This window comes from Nelusetta ayraudi, unplaced genomic scaffold (genome assembly GCF_046127955.1).
Source record: "Nelusetta ayraudi isolate G7.1 ecotype Tasmania unplaced genomic scaffold, CSIRO-AGI_Nayr_v1 ptg000075l, whole genome shotgun sequence".
NCBI classification, from domain to species: domain Eukaryota; kingdom Metazoa; phylum Chordata; class Actinopteri; order Tetraodontiformes; family Monacanthidae; genus Nelusetta; species Nelusetta ayraudi.
Window position 1 is genome coordinate 480,849 of NW_027466125.1, and position 24,572 is coordinate 505,420.

General features: G+C 45.3%; 1 protein-coding gene across 1 annotated transcript in view; it reads left to right on the top strand.

The window, feature by feature from the left end:
• The window catches only part of fat2 (FAT atypical cadherin 2), an 84,278-nt gene that overhangs the window by 18,431 nt on the left and 41,275 nt on the right, over nt 1-24,572 (top strand). Inside the window, exons 4-15 of the mRNA XM_076043538.1 lie at nt 5,833-5,891; nt 6,352-6,684; nt 8,305-8,515; nt 11,875-12,014; nt 12,647-12,709; nt 13,143-13,355; nt 13,941-14,151; nt 15,078-18,745; nt 19,113-19,509; nt 21,882-22,087; nt 22,698-22,851; nt 23,314-23,547. Of these exons, the coding sequence (XP_075899653.1) occupies nt 5,833-5,891; nt 6,352-6,684; nt 8,305-8,515; nt 11,875-12,014; nt 12,647-12,709; nt 13,143-13,355; nt 13,941-14,151; nt 15,078-18,745; nt 19,113-19,509; nt 21,882-22,087; nt 22,698-22,851; nt 23,314-23,547 (5,889 nt within the window). The remainder of the gene's footprint in view (nt 1-5,832; nt 5,892-6,351; nt 6,685-8,304; nt 8,516-11,874; nt 12,015-12,646; nt 12,710-13,142; nt 13,356-13,940; nt 14,152-15,077; nt 18,746-19,112; nt 19,510-21,881; nt 22,088-22,697; nt 22,852-23,313; nt 23,548-24,572) is intronic.

Genomic DNA, 24,572 nt, shown 5'->3' on the forward strand with positions numbered 1-24,572 from the left:
AAAGAAGAAGCTTGTGGATCCTCCAGACTGGAACTGGGATGATCCGATTAGTTTTCTAGTCATTTCCAGTGACATGACAGCTGCTTTTGCCTGTGAGGAGTCTGAGACTGAAATCTTTTCCCACAAAACCTGAAACCTGCATCTTTCAAATGTGTTGCGTTATTTGGCGATGACTCACGGTTGAACAATGAACGAACGAAGGCTCGTCGGTGACTGAGCTGTTTATGATTCAGTTTCTGAGAGTCACTCTCTGAAGTTTCAGACATGAATAATCTGTGGTTTGATTCAATAAATAAGTGGTTTCCAGTCAGTGGAAACAGGTTGGACTGGAGGACTGGAATTGATGTTGGTTTGATTCAGTCAAAGGAGTCGAACGAGTCAAAGGAGTCATGGGAATCTGATTTCTTGGGTCTTGCAGCAGTTTGTGTGTGTTTGTGTCCTGCAGCTCGTCTCTGCATCTTAGATTCCACCCTTCAGTCAACACGTCTCACAAAAAAAAAGCTGCTGCAACAACCCCCTAACTCTGAAGATTCATGCTCAGAAGGAACACGGAATCATCACATCACATGTTTGATTCAGTCTTGACTCCATGCCTACTGCTGTTTCTGCTGCTGCTACTGCTTCTGCTTCTCACTGCTTCTTAGAGTTAAAAAACAAAACCAAAAAACTGTTTACACACACGGTTTCATTTGCCTGTCCATCTGGTTTTGGTGATTAAACTTGATGAATCCTCACCCACTTTCTTTCACTTTTTCTTTCCCAAGTGGCCCAGCTGTCCCGCTCAAGTCTTCCCAGCAGGAGGCACTTTGACCCCTCTTAAAACAAACAAAAAACAAATAAACAAAAACGACCCTCAGTGGGGTAGGGGTCTGGGAGGGGGTCTTTTAGGGTCCTGGGACTCCTGCACCTCCTCCACACCCACAGTCTTGGTGTCTAAGTGTTATGCTGGGGGGGCAAAAAAAGAAAAAGCTGCAATAACTGCAGGATTTCTAATTAAAACATGGAGGCTGACCAGCTTGAGCCCAATGACAGTTGAATCGTGCTGCTGCGGGAGAATCAAACGACCTTCTTATGTATTTTTTTTTTTTTACCTTTGCCCCATAAATCCTGTGTATTACACATCAAGTCCACACACGTCTGTGAATTCCTGCTGCCTGCAAGAGTCGGACCTGTTGGAGTCAAGGAAGCAACCTGGTTATTCATTCTATTATTTAATTCTCTTGTTGTCTCAGCCCTCTGTGATCTCACACAGGGCACGGGTACCTCACCCATTGTGGCTGCGGTGACACAGCAGTTTAATATTATTATTATTAGAGATGCACCGATACAGATACCAATATCAGGTATCTGTACCAATACCGTGGTTGAGTGCTCTACTCATACTTGTAAAATACAAGCTGATACCACAACACTGATGCCAGTTGTATGTAAAAGACGCTTCACATAGAAAACAAAAGAATAACAAATATGTGAGTTCCAGAGTGTGGGGGCAGCGCGGCGACAAAGGCTCAGTCCCCCAAAGCCTGTTGCTTGGTGTGGGTGATGGGCATGAGGAGGTTTGAGTCAGCAGAGCGGAGGTGGCAGTTGGGACGTGTTGTTGGAGAAGGTCTGAGAGGTAAGGAGGGGCCAGGTTATGGAGGGACTTGTAGGTGAGGAGGAGTTTGAATTGGATGTGTTGCTGAACAGAGAGCCAGTGTAGCTGTGTGGGGGTGATGAGCTCCCTGGAGTGGGTGTGAGTGAGGAGGTGGGCAACAGAGTTCTTGATGTGTAATTGGAGTTGTGTAATTTTTGTAGATGAGTAGAGGGAAGACCAAAGAGAAGGCTGTTGCAGTAATCAAGTCTGAATGGATGATGAAGGCATGTATGAGTATTTCAGCTGTGGTATGGGAGAGGGAGGGACAGAGACGTGCAGTGTTATGGAGGTGAAAGATGGCTGTTTTAGTGATGTGGTTAATGTGTGATTGGTAAGAGGGTGTGGGGTCCATTATAATGCCTAGGTTGCGTACAGAGGGGGAGGGGGTGACATGATGACCATCGATGAGGAGGATAAAGTTCTGTACAGAGGGGAGGAGAGATTTGGGCCCGATAATGAGGAGTTCTGTTTTATTGCTATGAGTTTTAGAAAGTTGTTGTCCATCCAGGTTTTGATATCAGACAGGCTTATGGTGGAAAGGATGACTGGGGTGACAGATTTGGTGGATGTGTACAGTTGGGTATCATCAGCATTACAGTGAAAATGAAGTCCATGGTGGCAAATGATTTGACTGAGGGGAAACATATAGATTATGAACAGGAGGGGGACGAGCACCAAACCTTGTGGAACTCCATGGCTGACAGGGGAAATGTAAGACTTTGAGTTGTTTACAGGGACAAAGTGATGACGGTCAGAGAGGTAGGAGATGAACCAATGGAATGCTATGCCAGAAATGCCTATTAACTGCAGACGGTGGAAGAGGATGGTGTGATCAATAGTGTCAAAGGCAGCAGAGAGGTCGAGGAGGAAGATGGATGGATATAGAACCAGAGTCTGCAGTGAAGAAGAGATCACTGGATACTTTGAGGGCTGTTTCAGTACTGTGGTGTGAACGGAATCCGCACTGAAATATTTCAAAGAGCTGTGAGGAGTGGAGATGCTGTTAGAGTTGGGTGATGGCAGAGCATTCCAGAATTTTTTTTAAGCAGTGGAAGATTGGAGATGAGTCTGAAGTTATCCAGATTTTCCAGATCGAAGCCAGGTTTTTTCAGGCGATGTGATGGTGGCGAGTTTGAGCGGGGATGGGACAGAGCCAGTGGTAAGGGAGGTGTTTATGATGTTGGTAATGAGAGGGTTTAGAGTAGAAATGTAGGGTTTTAAGAGAGGTGATGGAAAGGGATCAGGGTGGCAGCTGGAGAATTAAATGGGTGAAAGGAGTTTGGCGGAGTCAGATGGAGTCCAAAAAACAGAAGGACGAAAAAGCAGAGAGATGTGAGTGGAGAAATGTCATGTTCTGAGGGGATTGGAGTGTAAGTAGTGGAGTTGTGTACGTTGTGTATGTTTTGAATTTTGGAATGAAAGGATGAGAGAAAGTTATTGCATTTGTCTTTTGAGAATGTGGAGGTGATGCTGTCCTAGGGTTTGGTCAGCTTTGCAAATTTGGAGAAAAGGGTGCGAGGGTTGGAAGAATTGGAGTGGATGAGTTGTAAATAGAATTCATGAATTGTGAGTTGGGTTTTCCTATGGAGTCGTTCAAACTGTCTGCGTTGCTTCTTGGGATTATGGCCATCTGGGTGTACCATGGGGCAGAGGTGGAGAAGGAGACTGTGGCAGTTTTGAGAGGAGCTAACTGGTTGAGCCAGGAGGAGAGTTTGTTGTTACAAGATCAGAATCAGTAGAATCTACGGGAAGGGTGGTGCTGGTGATGGCATGGAATAAGGAGGAGTGGAGAGAATGATTTCAAGTTGAGGAAGGTAATTGTTGGAGTTTGTTTGGCAGCGGGAGTGGGCGTAATGATGTCCAGAGTAATGGCCAGATGGTCAGAAATGGTAAGGTCAGTAAATGAAAGGTTATGGATGGTGAGAGAGGGTGTGGAGCAGAATGTGTCCATGTGTGTGTGTGGGTGAGGTTACATGCTGGGTGAAGTTGAGGCAGTTTATAATGTCCAAGAAGTCCGATGTTAATTTGGCTGTAGGGGAGTCAATGTGGATGTTGAAATCACAGAGGAGCAGTACGGATGGGGAGATGGAGGAGAGCTGGGTTACAAAATCAGTGAAATCAGAGAAAATTATAGACAGTTTGTGAGAGGGCGGTAGTTGACGGCTGCAGTGAGAGGTTGGGAACCGGGAAGTCTGAAAGCTAAATGCACTCTCAAATTACAGAACATCTGTGGAAAAATGTATAAGAAGAAAAATAAATCGAAGTAAGTCTTTAATGTGTACTGTCCTTATTAAGTACTCTGTATTGGTATCAGGGACTACTGAAACGCAAGAACTCGTACTCTGCTCGTAAAACTCTACTTGTAAAAAAGTGGTATCAGCGGTGGTATCCCCAGTCATTAGTGTTATCAAGTCAAGAGCAGGTGAGTTTAGATTCATCAACATCTGCACATTAGGGTGTTTAGAATGTTTGCTAACAACATCTTACCCCTTTGTGACTTGGTGGCTCGCTGACGCTCCAAAATCAGCAACATAATTGGCGGGAAACAAGTTCTCCCACCAGTTGGCTAACTTGCTAGCAAGCTAGTAAGTGTCTGTTGAGACCTGTTTGTCTTGCAGGTCTGTTTAACGACGACTGCTGAGGCTGTAAGGAAGATTTATTTTAGCCGCTGAGATGCTTTTAGCGCCTGTTCACACCTGTGGACACCTGTTCACACCTGGCCGCCTGCCTGGCAGCAGGCACTGTGTAGAGACACAGTCACAGGTCGCTGCTCAAGTCTGACAGCTCCCTGACTGACTTGCTAACACTTTTTGATTTTTACTTCCTTCTTTTTCACAGGAAATCAATCTAACGATCGTTGCTTCAACAATTTGTTGTTGTTGTGTGTTTGGGCAGATTGTTGCTTCAACTTGCTCGGCTCCCGCTAACCGTTATTTTTCCGAGTTTGTTCCGCACAGACAAAACATTTTTTTTTTTGCTCCACGCAGAAGGGAAAAAAAAGAGAAATAAATCACTTCCTCTTAACCTTTTTACATTTTCACAAAGGTGCAATAAAAGACTTATTCATATGTCAGTATGTAGATTACTGTACATAATCCAACGGTTCATAAAATGTAAATTTCTTCTTTTTGCGTTGTACGTTTCTGTAGTTATGCTAATTATACCAATATTTTATTAAAAAAGGCGTTCAAAAAATCTGCAGTTGTGGTGGATGTTTATTCAATGGAAATAATGAAAAAACTAACTCTAATTGCTGTTTAGATACGCACACACACACACACACACACACACACACACACACACACACACACACACACATGTTCCTATTAGAACTAACAACAGCCCTGAAACGCTGCATAACTTCATTTTTTTAGACTCAAAGAGACCTTGAGATCAAAAGGCGTGCTGAGAAATTTCCTCAGAGCTGCAGAGGCAGAGAGAGAGAAAGAGCAAAAGAGATTCTGCTGCTGCTGCTGCTGCTGCTGCTGCTGCTGCTGCTGCTGCTGCTACCACTAACCCACAACAGTCGCGATGATGAGAACAAGACTTCCAGGAAGCAGCTGGACGGCGGCCAAGTGGCGGTGCAGTTTTGACATCAGAAGCAGTCTGAGTCGGCAAAACAATCCAACAGCCAGACAGACAGTCAGTCCCGCAGCAGACGACTGATCTTATCTAGAGTGTTAACATGCACGAGTGGCAGGTTTTCAACATTTGGACAAGTCTTGAGTCTGTTAGCATCAGTTTCAGGTTTTTTAATTTAATGGTTTTATTATCGTTCAATTGAAAATAATGTAAAATACCATGAAACTTTCCTGCAGAACTCTGAAGAGAGACTGCTGAGTTTGAGGGAAAGTTTGACACTCTTTGCGAGCATCAACACACACGCACACACACTCTGTCGTTGTCAAACACTTTGCAGACAACTGAGAACAGCAGGAACAACATCAATAAAGTAAAAATGTGTTTGTTTAGGTGCAATTGGCTCTGTGACTGGTGTCTCTCTCTCTCTCTCTCTCACACACACACACACTCACACACACACACAGACACACACACCCCTGCAATAACACAGTAGCAGCACTGCCAACCATTTGTTTTGGTGTAATTAACACATTTCCCTTCCTGCAACTCTCTCCCAATGTGTGTGTGTGTGGTGTGTGTGTGTGTGTGTGTGTGTGTGTGTGTGTGTGTGTGTGTAGGATTCATCAGCACCGTGGCAGCTCTGGATCGGGAAGATAAACCGGAGCACAGTCTAGAGGTGAGACATGAAAATTAAATTTGTTTTTTTCCCCCCAAATAAATCCTGACAGAAAAGAAAAATCTCATGCATCTGCAAATGAAATTCACAAATTTTGTGTAATGTATAAAATAAATTATCTAAGAAATTAGAGGATGACCCCCCAAAATACTTCAGAAAAGTCCTAATTATAAACTTTCATTTGGTTCAGAATTTTTTGAAAAAGACTAATTCTGAATTATTTTAGTCTTGTCTTCTTTTAAACAATGATTTATTTTTTCTGAAACATTGAAAGATTGAATGTTTCAGTTGGGCTTTTGTTTGATTGTTTTTGTTTATTTATTTTATTATGTCCTTGTGAAAAATGTGCATAATTTCCAGTGCAAATGGATAATGGATAATTCTTCTTCTTCTTCTTCTTCTCCTTCTCCTTCTTTTTCTCCCTCTTCTTCTTCTTCTTCTTCTCCTCCTGGGTCTCCAGGTGGTGGTGTCCGATAACGGCTCCCCGCCACTGCGCTCCACCGCCACCGTGCTTGTCACGGTGCTGGATGCCAATGACAACCGGCCCAAGTTCACCGACAAGCTCTTCCACGTCCGGCTGCTGGAGAGCCGCCACCACCAGCAGGGCGGCGTCGGCGCTCCGCTAGAAGTCTGCCGCATGGTGGCCCGGGACGACGACCACGGCTCCAACGCCGCCGTCACCTACCACCTGCAGGGGGGCGACGACGAGCTGCAGCGCTACAGCATCGACCCGCACACGGGCGTGGTGACGGCAAGGGGCCACTTCCTGCACGGAAACTACAGCATCCTGACGGTAGGATGGCGAGGAGCCGCCACTTCCTGTCCAGTTTGATCAGGTGGCTTCAAACAGAGGGCTAAATAATATGCTGCTTCCTGGACAACAACCGATTCTTTAAAGGTCCAGTGTCCAGTTGGAGGTTTTGAAGAACATAAAGTGACGTCAGTGGTTATTTTTTTAGATTGCAGCGCTCTTTCGTTCAACCCCCCCCCTCTCCTGAGCTTGCCAGTGAACTACGGTGGACACTCAAACCTGGATATCTTGTCCACCTTCTTATTTGTTGGTTTATTTCAGGGCACCAGTGTTCACCCTAAATATGAAACTCACCGTCAGGCAGATTGTTCAAACTCACCGTCAGGCAGCTTGTTCACACCAGGCTTCCTTAGAAATTTGGTGGTGCACAATGGCAGCTTGCTGGGAGCAAGACCCTTATTGATCCATGGATATTCTTATCAATAAATAAGAATCGTTCTATGGGTAGGGAAAGCAAATTACTGTTATTGTACACTTTTAGTAATGCATTTACAGACAGTATATTTAGCTTTTACCAATATAAACATGATAAATCAAGCTAAATATTACACACAGGATCTTTAAAGACCTTTTTAAGAAATAAACAAAAATTTAAGATAATTGTTTTCAATTTCATGAAAAGAAATCTACCCTCATGAATATGTTGTGAATGAAATATTGATCATTTTTATTCATACTATATTTTCAAAGGGTAGTTTAAAGGGCTGCCTCAGCTGTAAAACTGGAAACATCACCAGGGCCTGACAAGGGAATGAGCCACAAGTGGCCATCTAGGGTGACAAAAAAAGATTAAAAATGAATTGAAAATATGACAAAAAAAAAAACTTAAACCCTGCAAAAGAAACCAAAAATATATACCTCAATCAGCACTCAGAAGACAGGCAGAGCAACAGTGAATATTATCATTATTATTACATTATCATTATTAAAACAGTGATTATCCCTCAACAAAATAAACAGTAACAATTTCTATGAAGGTCTGTTGTATAATGTATAATGAGTGCCTTCATAAGGGATTATAAAATATGTCTTAAATGTTCATAATCAAGTATGACAACTTATGACATTATTTATAAATGATTGTAAGTGGTGGATATAATGTGTTATAAGCTCAGCATTCATAATGTTTTATACCTCAACTGTAAAGTTACACTGAATTGTTGGATTGCATACCATATTATATACTGTATTATTGCGACCATTTATAAAAAAGAAAATGTTTCTGATTGTCTTCGTAAGCTTAAAGTAAAGCGTCATGTGACATGTTTTATAATGCCTTTATAAAGACATTATTGTGCATAAAGTGTTGACACTTCACTTTAAGCCCACAAAGTCATCCTCTTAAATGTTTTTAGTGAGTGGTAGTTATAATATGTTATGTCATCCAGGACTTCAGTGTCCTTTGTCGTGTCGCTATATCCACCACTTATAATCATTTATACATATGACATAAGTTGTTGTACATGATTATGAACATTTATGACACGTTTTGTAATGCCTTATATAGCTTCTAAAGTGTTAGCAAAAAAAACAAACAAACAGCAACAACAAAGCGGCTAAAAACTCTGCTCTGGTGTGTTGACTTGTGTGATCATCGTGCAGGTGCGAGCCACCGACCAGGGTAGCCCACCGCTCTCCTCCACCGCCAGGCTGGACGTGGAGTGGATGTCCCGCCCACCGCCGGCGGCCGAGCCAATCGCCTTTGACGAGCCTCACTTCACCTTCGCCGTGATGGAGACGGAGCCCGTCACTCACATGGTGGGCATCATCATGATGGAGAGCGGCAGTGGCCCCCAGTGGTTCGACATCACAGGTGAGAGGGGGGCTCGCATGTGCATACGCACACACATGTGCACACACACACAAACACACGCAGGCACATACACACGCGCACACACGGCTCTTGTTTTGTGCTAGTAACTCTGAAGTTCTAAAAGGAAAAATATTTATTAGAAAACTGGGAAACTGTGACTTGGTTCCACTAACGAAGACGCATTAAAGGTTGTTTTTGGCTAAAGGCAGCAGGAGTCGCTGAGTAATGACTGTCCGGAGATCAGCGACTCTCAGGCTGGGAGTAAAACAAAACAAATAAACGCAACAAAAAAAAAGGTTACGACCGCCATCCATCCACATGAACCTGCAAACAAACAACACGAAAGACATTTTCTAAAGGTCGGCCGAGTGGCTGTGGGAGGCCAGCAGACAATATCCGCTGAGCACAGAGTCACTGAGTCATCTGAGTTGTCACTGACCCAGGTGAGATTCAGTCAGATGTTTTTGTTTTTTTGTGTGTGTGTGTTTTTGTTTTGTTTTTTCTCAGTGTGAGTTCCGACACAGCACGGAGCAAAATGTTTTTTTTATTTATTCAAATTGAAATCTTCTCAGTTCCTATGAAGCGATGCTACATGATGATCTTAGCACGAGGTCACCTGACTGGACAATTGTGACTTTGCATGTACCTAGTTCAGTCCTTCACTTCTGGCACAGGGAGAAAAGTATTACATAAAGTCCTACAAAGTTGCGAAACTTTCTGAACAGTCTTCGCTTTCGAAGATGTATCCGCACTGGGATGCAGAAAATACCTGAAAAAATGTATTTTGTATGTATGTATTTTGTGCGTTTGTGTTGTGTGGTTCTACATCGCCAAGCGTTCATGGTTCTTGAAGCTACTTTGTCCCACCGTATCTTTGGCCTGGGCAGCAAGGTGCTAATTTGGCTTTAGCACCCATGAGAAATCAATTAAAAACAGCAACAACAACAGATAAGCGTTGTGAAACTGATGACATTTACTGACTTTATCCGGCTGGATGGCAGGAGATGAGAGACGGTGGTGGTCGGGGGAGGCGGGGGGTTGGATGGGAGAGGGAAAGGTCGTCATATCAGCAGGGGACACCTCCTCCCAGCCAACGTCGTCGTCTCATCCTTGGCCAGGTGGCAGCAGGAGGTGTTGGTGGCCACTTCCACCGACTCCTCTTCCTCCACCTCCTCCTTATCCTGCTGCTGAAGCCGCCTCCGCCTCCGCCTCCCTCAGGAGGGGAGCGGGAGAAGTGAAACCAGTTTCCAGGTCGGTTCTCTAAGACCGACCCGTCCTGCAGGAAGCTGCAGCTGAAGGTTCCTCCTGTCCTGCCAGGACTGCAGTCTGAGTGTGAGTCTGAGTCCTTGCCTGAGGGGAAACAATAGCCACAAACACTCCTACATCAGAACCCACTTCTCCCAGTGCGTGGTGCTGGATCTACATGTCAGAGAACAGAGTGGAACGATGACGACCGGGCAACCAGCAGAAAGCTGTTTCTGCTCTGGTTCTGCAGCTACAAACGACTACAATATTATAATACTATAATCAAGTATTGGCACGTTCACTCACTGATATAGCGTCTCTGTTTTCTGCCTCTTCTGAATAAATGTGCCAGTTTAAAAATATCGTCACTGCACGCACAAGTTGCGAGTGCAGTTGATGATGGATGTCAGCAAGGGAAATTCATCAAAGATGAAAAAACAATAAATAAATAAATTCTGTCAGGAATTCAAAGTTCCTGGAGGAAAAACTTCAGAGTCCCAGGATTCCTCTGATATGATCAGGTGCTCCGCCTCTCCCCTTCCCTGCCCCTCCGCCCTTGGTTCCACACCTCTCCCATCCAGCCCAGGAAGGTGACAACACCAGTCTGAGTTTTAACCCCACTTTTTGACCTTCTCGCTCCCTCTTCCCTTCACGTGTGAGGAGAACAACATGGGCGGTTCCTCCAGGGAGCCCCTGCTCCCGCCCCCTCCTCAATCCCAGCGCCTCGCCCCCTCCCACCCTGAGAGATAGATGTTCACATGGATGGATGCACGTGGGTCAGAATATCTGTGTAATCCCCCCTGTGGAACCAGGAACTCTTGGAGAAGGAAGAGGAGGGGGAGGAGGAAGAGGAGGAAGAGGAGGAAAAGGAGGAGGCAGAGGAGGAGCAGGCAGAGGAAGAAGAGGTATTGTGCAGTTTCCCAGGATTCCGAGGATGTCTCCTTCAGTCTCTCTGAAGTCTGGATTAGCCGGTCGGTTCAACCCATCGACCAGCTGGAGACTCACTCAGACATTGAGCGCGAGTCCAGAGTCGGTGTTCAATCTGTGGAGGTTCGGAGTCGTTTCGGCCTGAAATTCACATTGGAGATGGCTGAGAGCTGGGGACAGGTGCCTGTCAGCCACCCCTCTCCACCATGGACACCTCCCTCTCCCCCTCCCACCACGAGATCTCCACAAGGTGGACGTCCTCATCATAAACACCATCTGGACGACTCTACTCACACCACACGAAGGCAAAAGACCTGCTGAGACAGAAGACGAGACGGAAAGAGAGAGAGAGAGAGAGAGAGAGAGAGGGAAAGCGAGGGATGGAGGATGGAGGGAAGCAGATGGAGGAGCGAGTGGGTCAGCGCAGATTTTTTTTAAAAAAGGAAGGAGGAAGGGAGAGACAGGAAGGGAGAGACAGGAAGTGTGACGTGGCAGGGGTCACTGGAGGTCAGCGCTCCTCCTGTGATCGAACCAACCAGACTGAAACTGTTTCCTGTCACAGCAGAATTCTGCTACTAACTCCGCCCCTGTCTTTTCCCTTCAAAGGTCTCTGATTGGTCGTATTCTGACCTCGTTAATTAACCATGGGTTTGGATCAGCTGAGTGGACTGTCAGGCAGTTGCAGTTATTGGACACCATTTGGAAGGCAGACACAGACAGACAGACAGACAGACCAGTGTTGCTGCTGGTCAGTCTCTAAACAGGCCGTCTTGCAGTGATGGACGACTTCCTGTTAACAGAGGAGGAAGAGGAGGAGCCTGTTTCCATCCCTCCCCTTATCTCCGTGTTTTTCTTCCTTTTAATTTCAAGTTTTCAAAGATTCAGACAAGTCGCTCGGCAACAGGAAAACTTTGTCAGCGAGACCTAAAAATATCCCAGGTCGGTGTAAATGACCTGCAGTGAGTCGGAGCTCATCCCTGCTCATCCATCACTCAAAGCGCCCCCTCTGGGGGAATCGCTAAGACTGGCTGGACCCTGGAGGTCGACGCCAACAAGCATCGTCCCTGCAACCAATCACAGTCACAGAGCGCCACCCTAGCGTAGCATAGCACCTGACAGCACAACAATCAACCCCCCGTGTGTCTTTGCCCGGTCCCCTCACACTACCCCTTCCCTCCCCCCACCAGGTGGCGACGAGGAGAGGGACTTTGACATCCAGAGGAACACGGGCACCATCTCCATCGCCCGCCGCCTGGACGCCGCCCGCCGCTCCAACTACAACATGACGGTGCGGGTGACCGACGGGCACAACAGCGCCACCACGCAGGTCAGCAGCGGGAAAGTTCACACACAAATAATGACATGCGTGCATGTTTTACACACCGGGCTGATATTATGCAATATTCAGCTTTTGAAATAGGTAAAATAAATACATAATAATTACGTTTATTTTTCATTTATAGTCATACTACTGCTACCACTACTACTAATAGTAATAATATTAACAATAATAAATAAAAACCACAACCACATTTGGAAAGAAATTTTACAAAATATATAAATAATATAAATATATGTATAGGTGACACGTTTATATACTGTATATATATTCTGACAGTTATACAAGAACTGATCTACTGAGATTTTCCAGCTCTGTCTGCAAAGTGGAGGTTCAGTCTTGAAGGAATCAGACTATCTGAAGGAAATAGGGAGTTTTTTTCCCCTGCAGAGCTGCAGAAACTTATTGACACTCAGAACACAGACAAGACTTTTGGACGGCGGTGGCAGCGGCAGTCTGAGGTCAGGGAGGTATTTCAGCAGGTTCTTACTGGACAGATTAACAGCTGAGGGAGGATGTACGACAGACACTTCAGGATTTAGATGTCTGTCATCACATTTCATTTTCTTTTTTTCTTTCTAAACCCCCCCGCCCTCCCTCCCTCTCTCTCAAACCCGCAGGCCTACATCCGAGTGCTGGACATGAACGAGCATCGGCCCGTTTTCCCCAAGCCGCTGTACGAGGTGAGAGTCGCACCGTGATCTCGTCTGAATGGCAGAGTTAAGTTGAGGGGAAGAGCTACGGGTGGGATTTTGTCACCGTGGATAACGCCAAGATGTCTAAACAAACAAAGAAACTGTTCTTGTTAGTCTTTGAAAGATTTTTGTAAGAAAAATAATCGAAAACAAATTCTTTATCTCATGCTAATATTTGGCCATGTTGGTTTTAATTCATTTAAAAGCTAGTCAAAACACATCTACACACATTTAATTTAGAGGTTATTTAGAGGATATTTATCAAATCATTCCCATATTAATTCCCTCTGGTCATCTCTCTGAAAATATTCCTGTTAAAGAAAGATTTCCACCTTTGAACATCTAGTTAAAAACAAATAAATACCTTGTACCTCGAGTGACTGTGGCGCTTGACCCCCCCGCCCCCCCTTTTGGTTTTCAGGTGAGGGTCCCCGAGGACACGGCGCCGTGGAAGGACATCCTGCAGATCAGTGCGCAGGACGCCGATGCCAACAGCAAGCTGGTGTTCTCGCTGCACAGCAGCCTGCACCCAGACAGCAGCAGCTTCTTCCACCTGGACCCAAAGAGCGGCGTGCTGGTGCTGACCGAGGCACTGGACTATGAGAGCATCGCCACGCACACGCTCATCGTCATGGTAACAGCCGCGTCGATGGCTTGATGATGATCATCCTAAAATGGTCACTAATGGGACTAATTTTATCCAACACAAGTCTGTTTTTCTTTTATTTAAACTAATGTTAAATCAAATAAATCAATAAACATTTCCTCCTCATATCCTATTATTAAAATTATAAATTATTAGGTTGAAATGCTTTCGTATTTGGTATATAGTATATAGATGTTATTATGTTATTATATTTACATGGATATTTACTTGTGTATGCGAATGTTTGCATAGGTACAAAGTGTATTTATATGGATGTTTATACGTTTATATATGTTTAGTATACTGTATATATATTTTGAAATTGATATGTTATCTATATCATATATTATATGTTTTGTAGTGTATATTCAGTATGTAAAATATATTTGCATAGATGTTAAGCAGAACTTTTTCATAAGAAGTAATAATCAAAAAGGTGTGTACTTCTTCATACTCCTTTTCAAACGTGTATAAATACTTTATGCTATTATGTTTTTTCTCCCCTTTGTATGGCATTCTTCCATTCTTTCAAATTCAGAATTCAAAAGTATGTCAATCTGCATTTATGTTCAGGTGCGCGACCAGGAGATCCCAGTCAAGAGGAACTTTGTGAAGGTTGTGGTCCAGGTGGAGGACTGCAACGACCACCCGCCGGCCTTCCTCAGACATCACTACGAGGCGTCCGTCTCCAGCCGGGCACCCGCTGGCTTCGAGGTGGTCCGGGTCAAGGCCCTGGACAAGGACACGGGCAGCAACGCCGAGATCCACTATACGCTGTACACAGGTGAGCAGAACAAATCTCTTCTTGTTTTCCTTCTCACGGAGGAGCAGTCAGACATCCGAGTGGTTTCTACCCACTTCACGCATCACAAGGGGTGTGTTTGTGTGTGTGTGTGTGTGTGTGTGTGTGTGTGTGTGTGTGTGTGTGTGTGTGTGTGAGTATGTGTGGAGGGGGATGGGGTGAGGGTTTGGGGGGAGGATATAATAATAATAAAAACACACCGACCTTCTGAAAGATTTGTGAAACATCCCAGTCTGACATTTCATATCCTCTCGTAATATTGAAAGATTTATCCGGGGGGATCACGGTGATCACGTACGATCAAAGCAAGAACACTTTGTTTCATAAATAAAGTATCTTTATCCCTTCAAAGAATAAAGTGAAACCAAGAGTTTTTTTCCGCACCAAAGCCTGGGAGGGAAGAAAACTCACAGTAGAATCAAAGAAATATCACACAGCTACTTTTTCTTCCCTTTACATACTTTAAAATTAAATGAAAATGCTTCATCTACTGTGTGAATTGTTGTAATCACTAACAAACCCTGATTGTGAAATTTAGAAATTGTTCAGCATTAATGTTGATTAAATTAAATCTATATTTTTCCTCCTGGACTCCAGTGGAGCAGTCTCGTGAAAATTAAAAAAACATAAAAAGTTTCAAGATCTCCCGGAGACGCCAAACTTAGCCCTCTATTAACAGCCTCCAGCTAAAACTGATGCTTTATTTGACGTGTCTAAGCACAAAGCTTTAGTAACTGGGAGGAAACGGGTCTTTTTCATTTCTTGTGAGTTTTGGGAGTTTCTTGGTACTCAGGAAGTACTTGATTTTTTTTTCCAGAACAGGTTTTCTTTCTCTGCAGCATTTTAACAGGATGAAAATGCCACTCAGGGAAAATTATCGAATCCTTTGTCTCTTTTTTTTTTCTTAGGAAACACCCACAACATCTTCTCAATTGACCCAGAACTGGGCTCCATTACTGTCTCCAAACCACTGGACCTTCAGCCTCAAGACCAGTTCCACCTGACGGTGAAGGCCACAGACCAGGGCTTCCCTCAGCGCAGTGACCTCTGCTCGGTCTACGTGCATGTCCACATCTCCGACCTGACCCCGCCCACATTCCCCTCGAATGAATACCTGACGGAGATCAGTGAGCTGAGCGTCCTGGGAACCACAGTAGTCACCATCCTGGCCTCCAGTCCTACTGCTGTGCATTATGGGATAGAGAGCGGCAACCAGAATGAGACTTTTCAGATGAACCCCTACACTGGGTTGATTTCACTCCAGAAACATCTTGACTTTGAGAAATGTGCCTCCTACAAGCTGTGGGTCACAGCCTCTACTGCTGCTGGAGCCTCGTCCAAGACTTTTGTCCACGTCTACGTCGTTGATGAAAATGACAATGCTCCTGTTTTTCAGCAGAGGGAGTATTTTGGTCAGATAAGTGAGTCAAGTGGCAGTGACAGCATGGTGATGGGAGAAAAAAACAGTCCTCTGGTCATTCGGGCTTCAGATTCAGACAGGGATTCCAACTCTTTGCTGGTGTATCAGATCCTTGAAGAAGAGGTGCGAAAGGTCTTCAAGATAGACCCGAGTATGGGCACCATTTCTTTAGTATCGCCAGTCGACTTTGAAGCCAAGGCAGAGTATCGCTTCAGTGTGCAGGTGAAGGACTCTGGGGAGCCGGCGCTGTACGCACCAGAGTCCACCAAGGTCTCAGTTCGCATCCTGGACATGAATGACTGCCCGCCGAAATTCACCTCCCAGGTGTATGAGCAATCCATCATCTTTCCGGCTGTCAGAGACTCAGAGGTCGTCCTTGTCACGGCCCATGATGCCGATTCGGCGGTGTCATACAGCATCACTGACGGGAATCTACACAAGGCCTTCTCCATTAACCCCAGTTCTGGAGTCATCACCGTCAACAATGCAACGGGGTTCAGATCGTTTTACCAGCTGGGCGTCCTAGCCACCGACGGCTTATTCAAAGACACAGCAACCGTTCGGATAAACACTACAAACCTTACAATGAGTGATCTCGAGTTTGAGCAAAAAGTGTATTTGGCAAATATTGCAGAAAACCAAAAGACTGTGCACGTTCTGACTGCATTGAAAACCACAGGCTGCTACTTAAACGAACCTCTTTCCTACACTTTGCTGAACGCAATGGGTAAATTTTCATTATCCCAAACATCTGGCGTACTGGAAACGACAGGAGTCCCGTTTGACAGAGAGGAACGGGACGTTTACGATTTACTGGTGATGGTGCAAGACAAGAGAACGCCGCCAAGGACGGCAACTGCTCAGGTCAAGGTATTTGTTGACGATGTCAACGACAACTCCCCACAATTTCTCAACCTACCCTTTGCGATGACAATCCCAGAGTCAGCTGAACCGGGAGATGTTTTGTACCAGGTGACTGCCGTTGACAGAGATTTGGGTGAGAATGCATCCATAATGTACTCCCTGGAGGAAGACTACGGCCTCTTCAGGATCGATCCTGACGTCGGTGACGTATCCCTTACGAGGCCTCTCGACTTTGAGACTCTGAATAAGTACATTTTGACTGTAGCGGCGGTAGACGAGGGCGAACCCAACCATATCATTTCCTCACAGCTCAGCATCCAAGTGAGGAATCACAGTAATCCAGTTTTCCAGACACTCCTGTACCCACTGAAAGTCCCGGAAAATATCCCTCCATTCACAACCATACTGCATGTCCAAGCCAGAAATCCAGAGGGCTTCCGACTTATCTACAGCCTCCAGGAGGAAAATGTCACCAATAATTTTGAAATTAACTTCCAGACTGGTAAATTGACTGTGAGCAACCCTCTTGACTATGAAAGTGAATCCATACATGTGCTAACAGTCAGAGCTTCCGATTTTGTAAGCGGAGCGTTCTCAGAGGCCGTCATCGAGATAGAAGTGGAGGACGTAAACGATAACGCACCAGTTTTCTCACAGCAAACATACTCTCAAGTCATCACAGAGGGGCTCCCCGTCGGGACGTCAGTGATACAAGTCTCTGCTTCTGACCAGGATTCTGGTAGGAATAAAGAACTCAGTTTCCAGATTGTTAATGCAAACAACAATGAGACTGACTTCTTTGAAATAGATCATCATAGCGGGTTGATTGTCACTAAACAAGTGTTGGACCACGAACAAACAAAGCAGTTCACTTTGAAAGTCAGAGCCACTGACAATGGCACTGTTCCTTTCAGCAGCGACGCCTATGTCTGTATAAATGTCACGGATATCAACGACAATCCCCCCGATTTTGGAACCTCCCAGTATGAAGCCACATTGGACGAAATGGCAAAGTGTGGCCACATAGTTATCAAAATTCAGGCGTCGGACCCAGACACCGGGGACTTGAATAACCTCAAGTACAAAATCCTCTCGGGGAACGAGGGCCGCTACTTCAACATCAACGAGTCCTCGGGGATCATCTTCTTCTCAAACGTCTGTCGGAGGAATTTGGACCCCTACTATAACCTGACGGTGGCAGTGTCAGACGGCGTTTTTCAGAAGACGGCGCGGGTCAACATCGACATGATGAACACCAACAGGCACAGTCCATACTTTAAGCAGAGTGTCTATGAGGCTGAGCTGGCAGAGAACGCTGAGGTGGGAACCAGAGTGATCCGGCTGGCGGCTGTCGACCCCGACGATGGGCTGTACGGCACCGTCGATTACACCATCATCAACAAATTTGCCGATGAGAAGTTTACCATTGACAGTAATGGGCAGATAGTCACCACACAGCCTCTAGACAGAGAAAACCCCACCCAGAGAGTGATTGCCATCAAAATCATGGCCAAGGATGGCGGCGGGAAGGTGGCCTTTTGCACAGTCAGGATTATACTTACCGATGAAAATGACAATGTGCCCCAGTTCAAGGCATCAGAGTACCAGGTTTCCATCCAGTCAACAGTCAACAAAGGCTCCCCCGTCATCCAGGTGGTGGCGTATGACGCAGACGATGGCAAAAACGCTGATGTCACCTACACAGTAGATGAGGCTGAAGAGACGACCGAAGATGTCATTGAGATCAACCCTTTCACCGGGGTGGTGAGCGTCAAGGAGAGCTTAGTGGGCATGGAGAACAAGATCTTCAACTTCAGAGTCAAAGCTCAAGACGGCAACCTGCCCTTCTTCAACTCTACCGTCCCAGTCAAGGTCAAAGTGGTTCCTCCGGAGGTTCCTCTCCCAAAGTTTACCGAGCCGCTCTACAGCTTCTCGGCAGCCGAGGATGTCCCCGTCGGGACGGAGGTGGGTTCAGTGAGGGCCGACTCGGACATGCCGCTCATCTACAGTCTGGTAGATGGGAACACGGTTGAGAGCAACAGGGACAAAGTGTTTGCTCTGGACCAAGATAGTGGAACGTTGCTGGTGCAGAAGACCATCGACCACGAGAGGACCAAGTGGTACCAGATCGACGTGGTCGCCCAGGGAAACCACAACGGAACCGAGGTGGCCACATTGGTCACAGTCAGCATCCAGGTCCAAGACGTAAATGACAACGAGCCAATGTTCGACGCAAACCCGTACCGAGCCTTCCTGGCAGAGAACATGCCCGCCGGAACCACCGTGATTCAGGTAGACCAAGGTTTTCTTCGTTCTTTGATCCAAATTCTTGATTCTGACTTTCTAGACTTTCAAGATTTTAGAAGCAGTGTTGCCAACTTTGCCACACTGTTGCTGCTATAACTTAATGGGATTCACCAGGTCTTCATTTAACATATACGATTGCTGGAATTTTTCTTTCAAAGAAAAACTTTCTCACTATGTTAAGCAAGTATTCAAACCGCTCTAGCGACTTTTTTTTCCCGGAAAAGCAACTAATGAAAAATCTAATGACAAATCTAGGAACCACTCTGTGAGACTTTTGGCCACATATGGTTTGTCTTGCTTGTTATCATGTAAAATCCAATGTTTCGAGTTTTTTTTCTCTTGGGCTTCCAAGGTGACAGCCAATGACCCGGACACAGACACCAATGGCCTGGTCACCTACAGTCTGGAGCCCCTAACAGGCGAGAACCAGACGGCCGCCATTGATATGTTCGCCATCGACGGGGAGAGCGGCTGGATCACCACTGTGCGGGAGGCTGACTGCGAGGTTAACCGGGTCTACAGGTTCAGTGTGGTGGCCACCGACCGTGGCAGCCAGGTCAAGTTGTCTTCCAGCGTCCTGGTGGAGGTGACGGTGACCGATGAGAACGACAACCAGCCACACTTCCTGGAGGACGCGTACTCAGGCTCAGTGCTGGAGAGTGTCGCCCTAGGGGAGGTCGTCCTGACCATGACCACCACCGACGCCGACGTGTCACTAGAGAACCGACTGGTGACCTGCTACATCACCGGTGAGCAGCTGGTCTGGTCTGAATGTGTCAACAGTGTGAATGTTGAATTATTGTGTGTGGAGACCATGAATGTATTTTCCAAAATGGATATCGGTCTGCCAATACGGTGAGGCAGCGATTTTCCCTCTGTGGCCAATGGAGATACTGCAGCCAAAAAAGGCCCAAGAAGCATTTTCCTACATTAAGACCGCAATACAAAAATAAAGGCCCTTTGACAGAATAAACTTTGACCTGAAAGCACAGTTCGTAATTAACCTTAAATTCTATTTTTGATATTTAAGTTGTGGGCTGTTAATCTTTCTTAGGCGCTACAAGCTAGCTAGCTAACTCGTTAGCGACTCCATTGAAATGAATGGGGCTCGCTGCGTTGGATCCTCTCCTCTGTTTCTTCGTCTCTCACATCCCAATTACTCATTACGCGCTGGAGATGCGGCGATATCTGGGGCCCTTATCGAGACGTCGAAAACTCGAAATGGAACCTTTGTTCCCTGAGTGAGTCAGGATTACACACTTCCTCCACCGCAGATTAATCACGTCGAGAAACCATTTCAACGAGCCGACAGGACAGGACAGGAATAGCAAGCAGATGCCCCGCAGCCAACAACAGAAACAGTGCCTGTTAATGTAAATCCTCCCCCTTTTTTCTCCCCCCCCTGCAAAAAAGTTAAAGCCGCGGCTATTATGAAAGCAGCTCACTGTCACAGCAGCTCACTGTTTGTCTGTAGGGAAAAACTGGCTTTTTCACTTTGTTTTTTTTATGGAAGCGGAAAAAGAAAAACTGAAAAAATACAAATAACTATATATATAATAATTAAATAACTATATTATAATAATCATAATAATGATAATAATAATAATAATGATAATTCCCACACACTGATTTTAGTAAATGATGTATTCAGCGAGGACCTTCAGCATCACACATGAAATTCCCTCCTGTGTGTGTAAGAGTTGTTTTTTTGCCACTACAAAAACATACAGTATTTTTAAGACAGAAAATATTAGCATTTAAATGCAGCCGACTCTCCATTTCACAGGAACCCTGCAGTTCTCAGCAGCATGACGTCCTTTTCCAAACCGTTATAAGGTTTTGTTTTTTTGTTTTCGATGCTTTTGTTTTAATTTTTTATTTTTAGTCTCATCACTACTGACATTTGATTGTTTGATTGTTTATTCTCCGAGCTTGTTCACTCTTCATCTTTGGGAGAAACGTTGTCCTGTTTCAGCCAGTCTGAGACAACCGACACACAAAAAGAGACAAAATGTCCAACTGTGCGAATGTCGGCATTTAAAAATAAATTAACAGAAGTCCCCCCAAAAAAGCAGAAACACATGGCCTCTGAAACACCACATCCTCTTCTGGTATTTAAACAGACTGTGTATACATGTGTCACAGTTTCATCCAGGTCTACCACCCTTAATTTAAGGTTATGATAACTTTGTTGATCTGCCCTTGCTGTGGCAGCTTTAGCCGCGCTCAGTCTTTAGCAGGTGCCAACGAGTTGCAACACGCTAGCTGGCCTTTGCAGATGTTGGTGAGTGATGGCAGATGTGCTCATGTGGCAAGCTGTAAACTTAACCGTAAGCTAACGAATGTTTGACATATAGCAGCTAGCATCAGGAGAAGATGTGAGTTGTTGAACGCCTGAAAGTTGTTTGCAGTGCAAATGCTAAGGGCTTTTGTGTTTCAAGAAATGGAAAAGACAAAAATAAAAAAATAAAAAAAGAGGAAAAATCTCACCATCTTGTCAAGGAGCCAAACCTGTGCAGCTGTAGTTTATAACTCCTGGGGCTCTTGTGGGCTGTCAGGAGGAGGAAACACCAACATTTGCATGAATAAGAGAGCGGTGCAATGAAATGCAAAGCAGCCACAGGTGAGTCATCTCCAACATCCCCGGCAGTGGAAAACGGCGACGGTGGGAGGGTGGGGGACTCCACATGATGAGGAGAAAAAACAAATAACAGCTGAATTATTCAGTGGGAATAGCGACGCGTCAGGAGTGGATATCAAAGGTGCTGCTGTGTTAAATGAAAAAAATCAAAAAAACAAAACAGGATTGTTGACAAAAAAAACTGACAATCATTCTGCTTTAAATTGTTTGATTCAATAAACGTGGTGGTGATGCAGTTTTCCCACCAACCTGCCATTTACATTCTGAGTTTCTGACTGTCTTGGTTTTTTTTTGTTTGTTTGTTTGTTTGTTTCATAAATTAAAGATATTTAAATCACCTTTCCACATTTAAACAGCTCAGAAATCTATCTATCATTTCTTTTGCCGTAATTACAAATTTCCCCAATGTGGGATTAATAAAGGTGTTAGCCTTTTACTAAGGTCACCCGCCGACTCCCCCACCCCTCCTTCCGCCTGCAGGTGGCGACCCGCTGGGCCAGTTTGCTGTCATCCAGTGGGGGGAGGGCGTTGGGCGCTGGGCGCTGATCGTGAAGGAGCCGCTGGACCGGGAGGCGGCAGATGGCTACGCGCTGACGGTGCTGGCCAGCGACGGCAAATTCGAGGCCCAGGTGGTGGCGGAGGTGACGGTACTGGACATCAACGACAACCAGCCACTGTGCCAACAGGTGAGCAGCGTTCAGCTTAGAGGGAAGCTTCAATGTTTGATTCAAAAAGTGAATAAAAATAAATACATAAATTAAATAAATTGACAAATTATTTACAGTTCTAAAGTGTAAGTAAAAAAAAATTGTAAATAAGTCTTTAATTGCACCTGTATTAAAATGTTGTCTATCTATCTATCTATCTATCTATCTATCTATCTTTTGAAATCCCTTTTTTTTTTTAAATGGAAAAAGCTACGATCCAATCAAAACAGCTTTTTGAGCGACTTTTGGGTCATGACTCAACAGTTGAGAAACACTGTGTTAGAGAGTTGCATATGTATATATATATATATACACACACACACACACACATACATTCCTCCTAACAGACGACTCGCCACAAGGTATTTAAAAAACAACAACAATAACAACAACAACAACAACAAAGAAAAAAATGAATTCAGACTCACGCTGAACTGCTTTATCGCCTCTTTTTCACTTAAGCCTCCAGGGTGCACTTAGCTAACGTGTGTGTGTGTGTGTGTGTGTGTGTGTGTGTGTGTGTGTGTGCGCGTGTGTGAAAAATGAAAACGCTGGAATGCAAATGGAATTGTGATGTTTGTCGCCGCAGCCATCCTACACGGAGGCGGTGATGGAGAACTTGCCCTCCGGTGTTTCCCTGCTGAAGGTCTCGGCCTCCGACGCCGACGTGGGAGCCAACGGCCAGATCTCTTACAGCTTGCACGGCCCCCACGCACAGCGCTTCCGCGTGGACCCTCGCACAGGTGGGTCACTGGCGCAGCAGCAAGCTGAAATTTGTGGGATACTTCACAGAAAAAAAAGAATTCCTGTTTTTTGTACCATTAAGAATAGAGATGGTAAAACATATAATGTTAATATTTAGCTCTGTGTTTACAGCCTCCTGCTAAAAAAAAAAAATCTGCTCGGGGGGTGTGACCAATCACCTGTGACATCACAAAGAGCTGATTTCCACCTCACATCCCTTGACAGTAACATTGGAAGGAGTGGCAGTCAGACACCTAGTGGCCGGCTGTGTTACTGCAACAACATTGTTGTCATTTTACATTAGAAAGCAAAAGTTAAAAAAAAAATAAAAAAGACTGTTAGCATGCTAGCGTGCTAATTCCGAAATGTGAAACAAAAAGTTGAAACGTTTTAACTGAACTTATTAGAGATATGAAACTGTCTTTTGTTTTTTGTTTTGTGTTTCCCCCCGACCCTTTCAGGTGAGCTCTTCAGCTTGGCGCCGCTGGACCGGGAGCTGGAGTCACAGCACCACCTAGTTGTGAAGGCCACGGACGGAGGCGGCCGGTCCTGCCAGGCCGACGTGCTGCTGCTGGTGCAGGACACCAACGACAACCCACCACACTTCTCCACCGGGAACCTGCGCGTCACCATCTTCGACAACACCACCATGCACACGCCCGTCGCCGTCCTGCGGGCTTCCGACCCCGACACCGGTCAGATCTCAGGCTTTCATTTTTCAAATTGTTTTTGTAGGACAGTTGTTAGTTGTAGGCGGCATAAAAACCAGTAGCAAATCATGAGCACTTTAGAAGGGCCTTCACCTGTAGGGGGCGCTACAAGCGAGACAATGAAGTCCAATAAATTATTGTGCATCATTAAAACAAAAACACCATTTCAAACACACTAAACTCCAAAAAGTTACACAACATTTTTAATAATACTAATGATTATTTGGTCCAGAACATTTATCTGTGTCGTCTGAAGTTCCTGACAGTTTCTTAGTGATTGAAACCTCCCTGATCACTGAAGGTCGATCTGCACCATTGATGACACAAAGAGGCAAACAAAATGAGAAAAAAAAGAGTGAGAACACATCGTCCTGGAATTAGCCGCCTAATGCAGGGACTTGTCTGTGTGTGTGTGTGTGTGTGTGTGTGTGTGTGTGTGTGTGTGTGTTGCTGACGATAAACAGCAGAATCCGTGACTCAGGCATGGGTAACAATGCCGCTGCCCTCTGAAACGCCCACCAGCTACTCCAGCTGCGCCGTTGTGTCGGCGTCGTTAACCTTCACCCCCGAACTGCATTAGCGCCGCTTGCTAACGCAAACGCAACGCTGGTTGAGGTGAACAACAGCTGTGCTGCTGATCCCTTTTTATTCGAGCTGCTGCCGACGGCGACCTCGGCTCAGCTGCGTTTCGTCTTTGTGCACTCAGGATTGCAGAGCGCACCGTTGGACAAAACACTGCTTTCAAGTGCAGATGTTGGATTATGCGGCAATTTGTGACCACATCGAAACCGTCAGAATCGTTGTTCCCTGTAATTTATGTCGAAATTTGTCTCAGTTTTTCCCGCTAAAGCCATCATTTCTGATCCGATGGACACTTCACAGTCTTGGCTGCACCAGCCATTGTGATCCATCGGTGGGCGCTGTCTGCGTTGGATTGTCAAGACAGTGAAAAAATGTAAAACAAATCCACACATCAAAACTATAGCTTGCTAGCTAACAGTAGTCAGGGT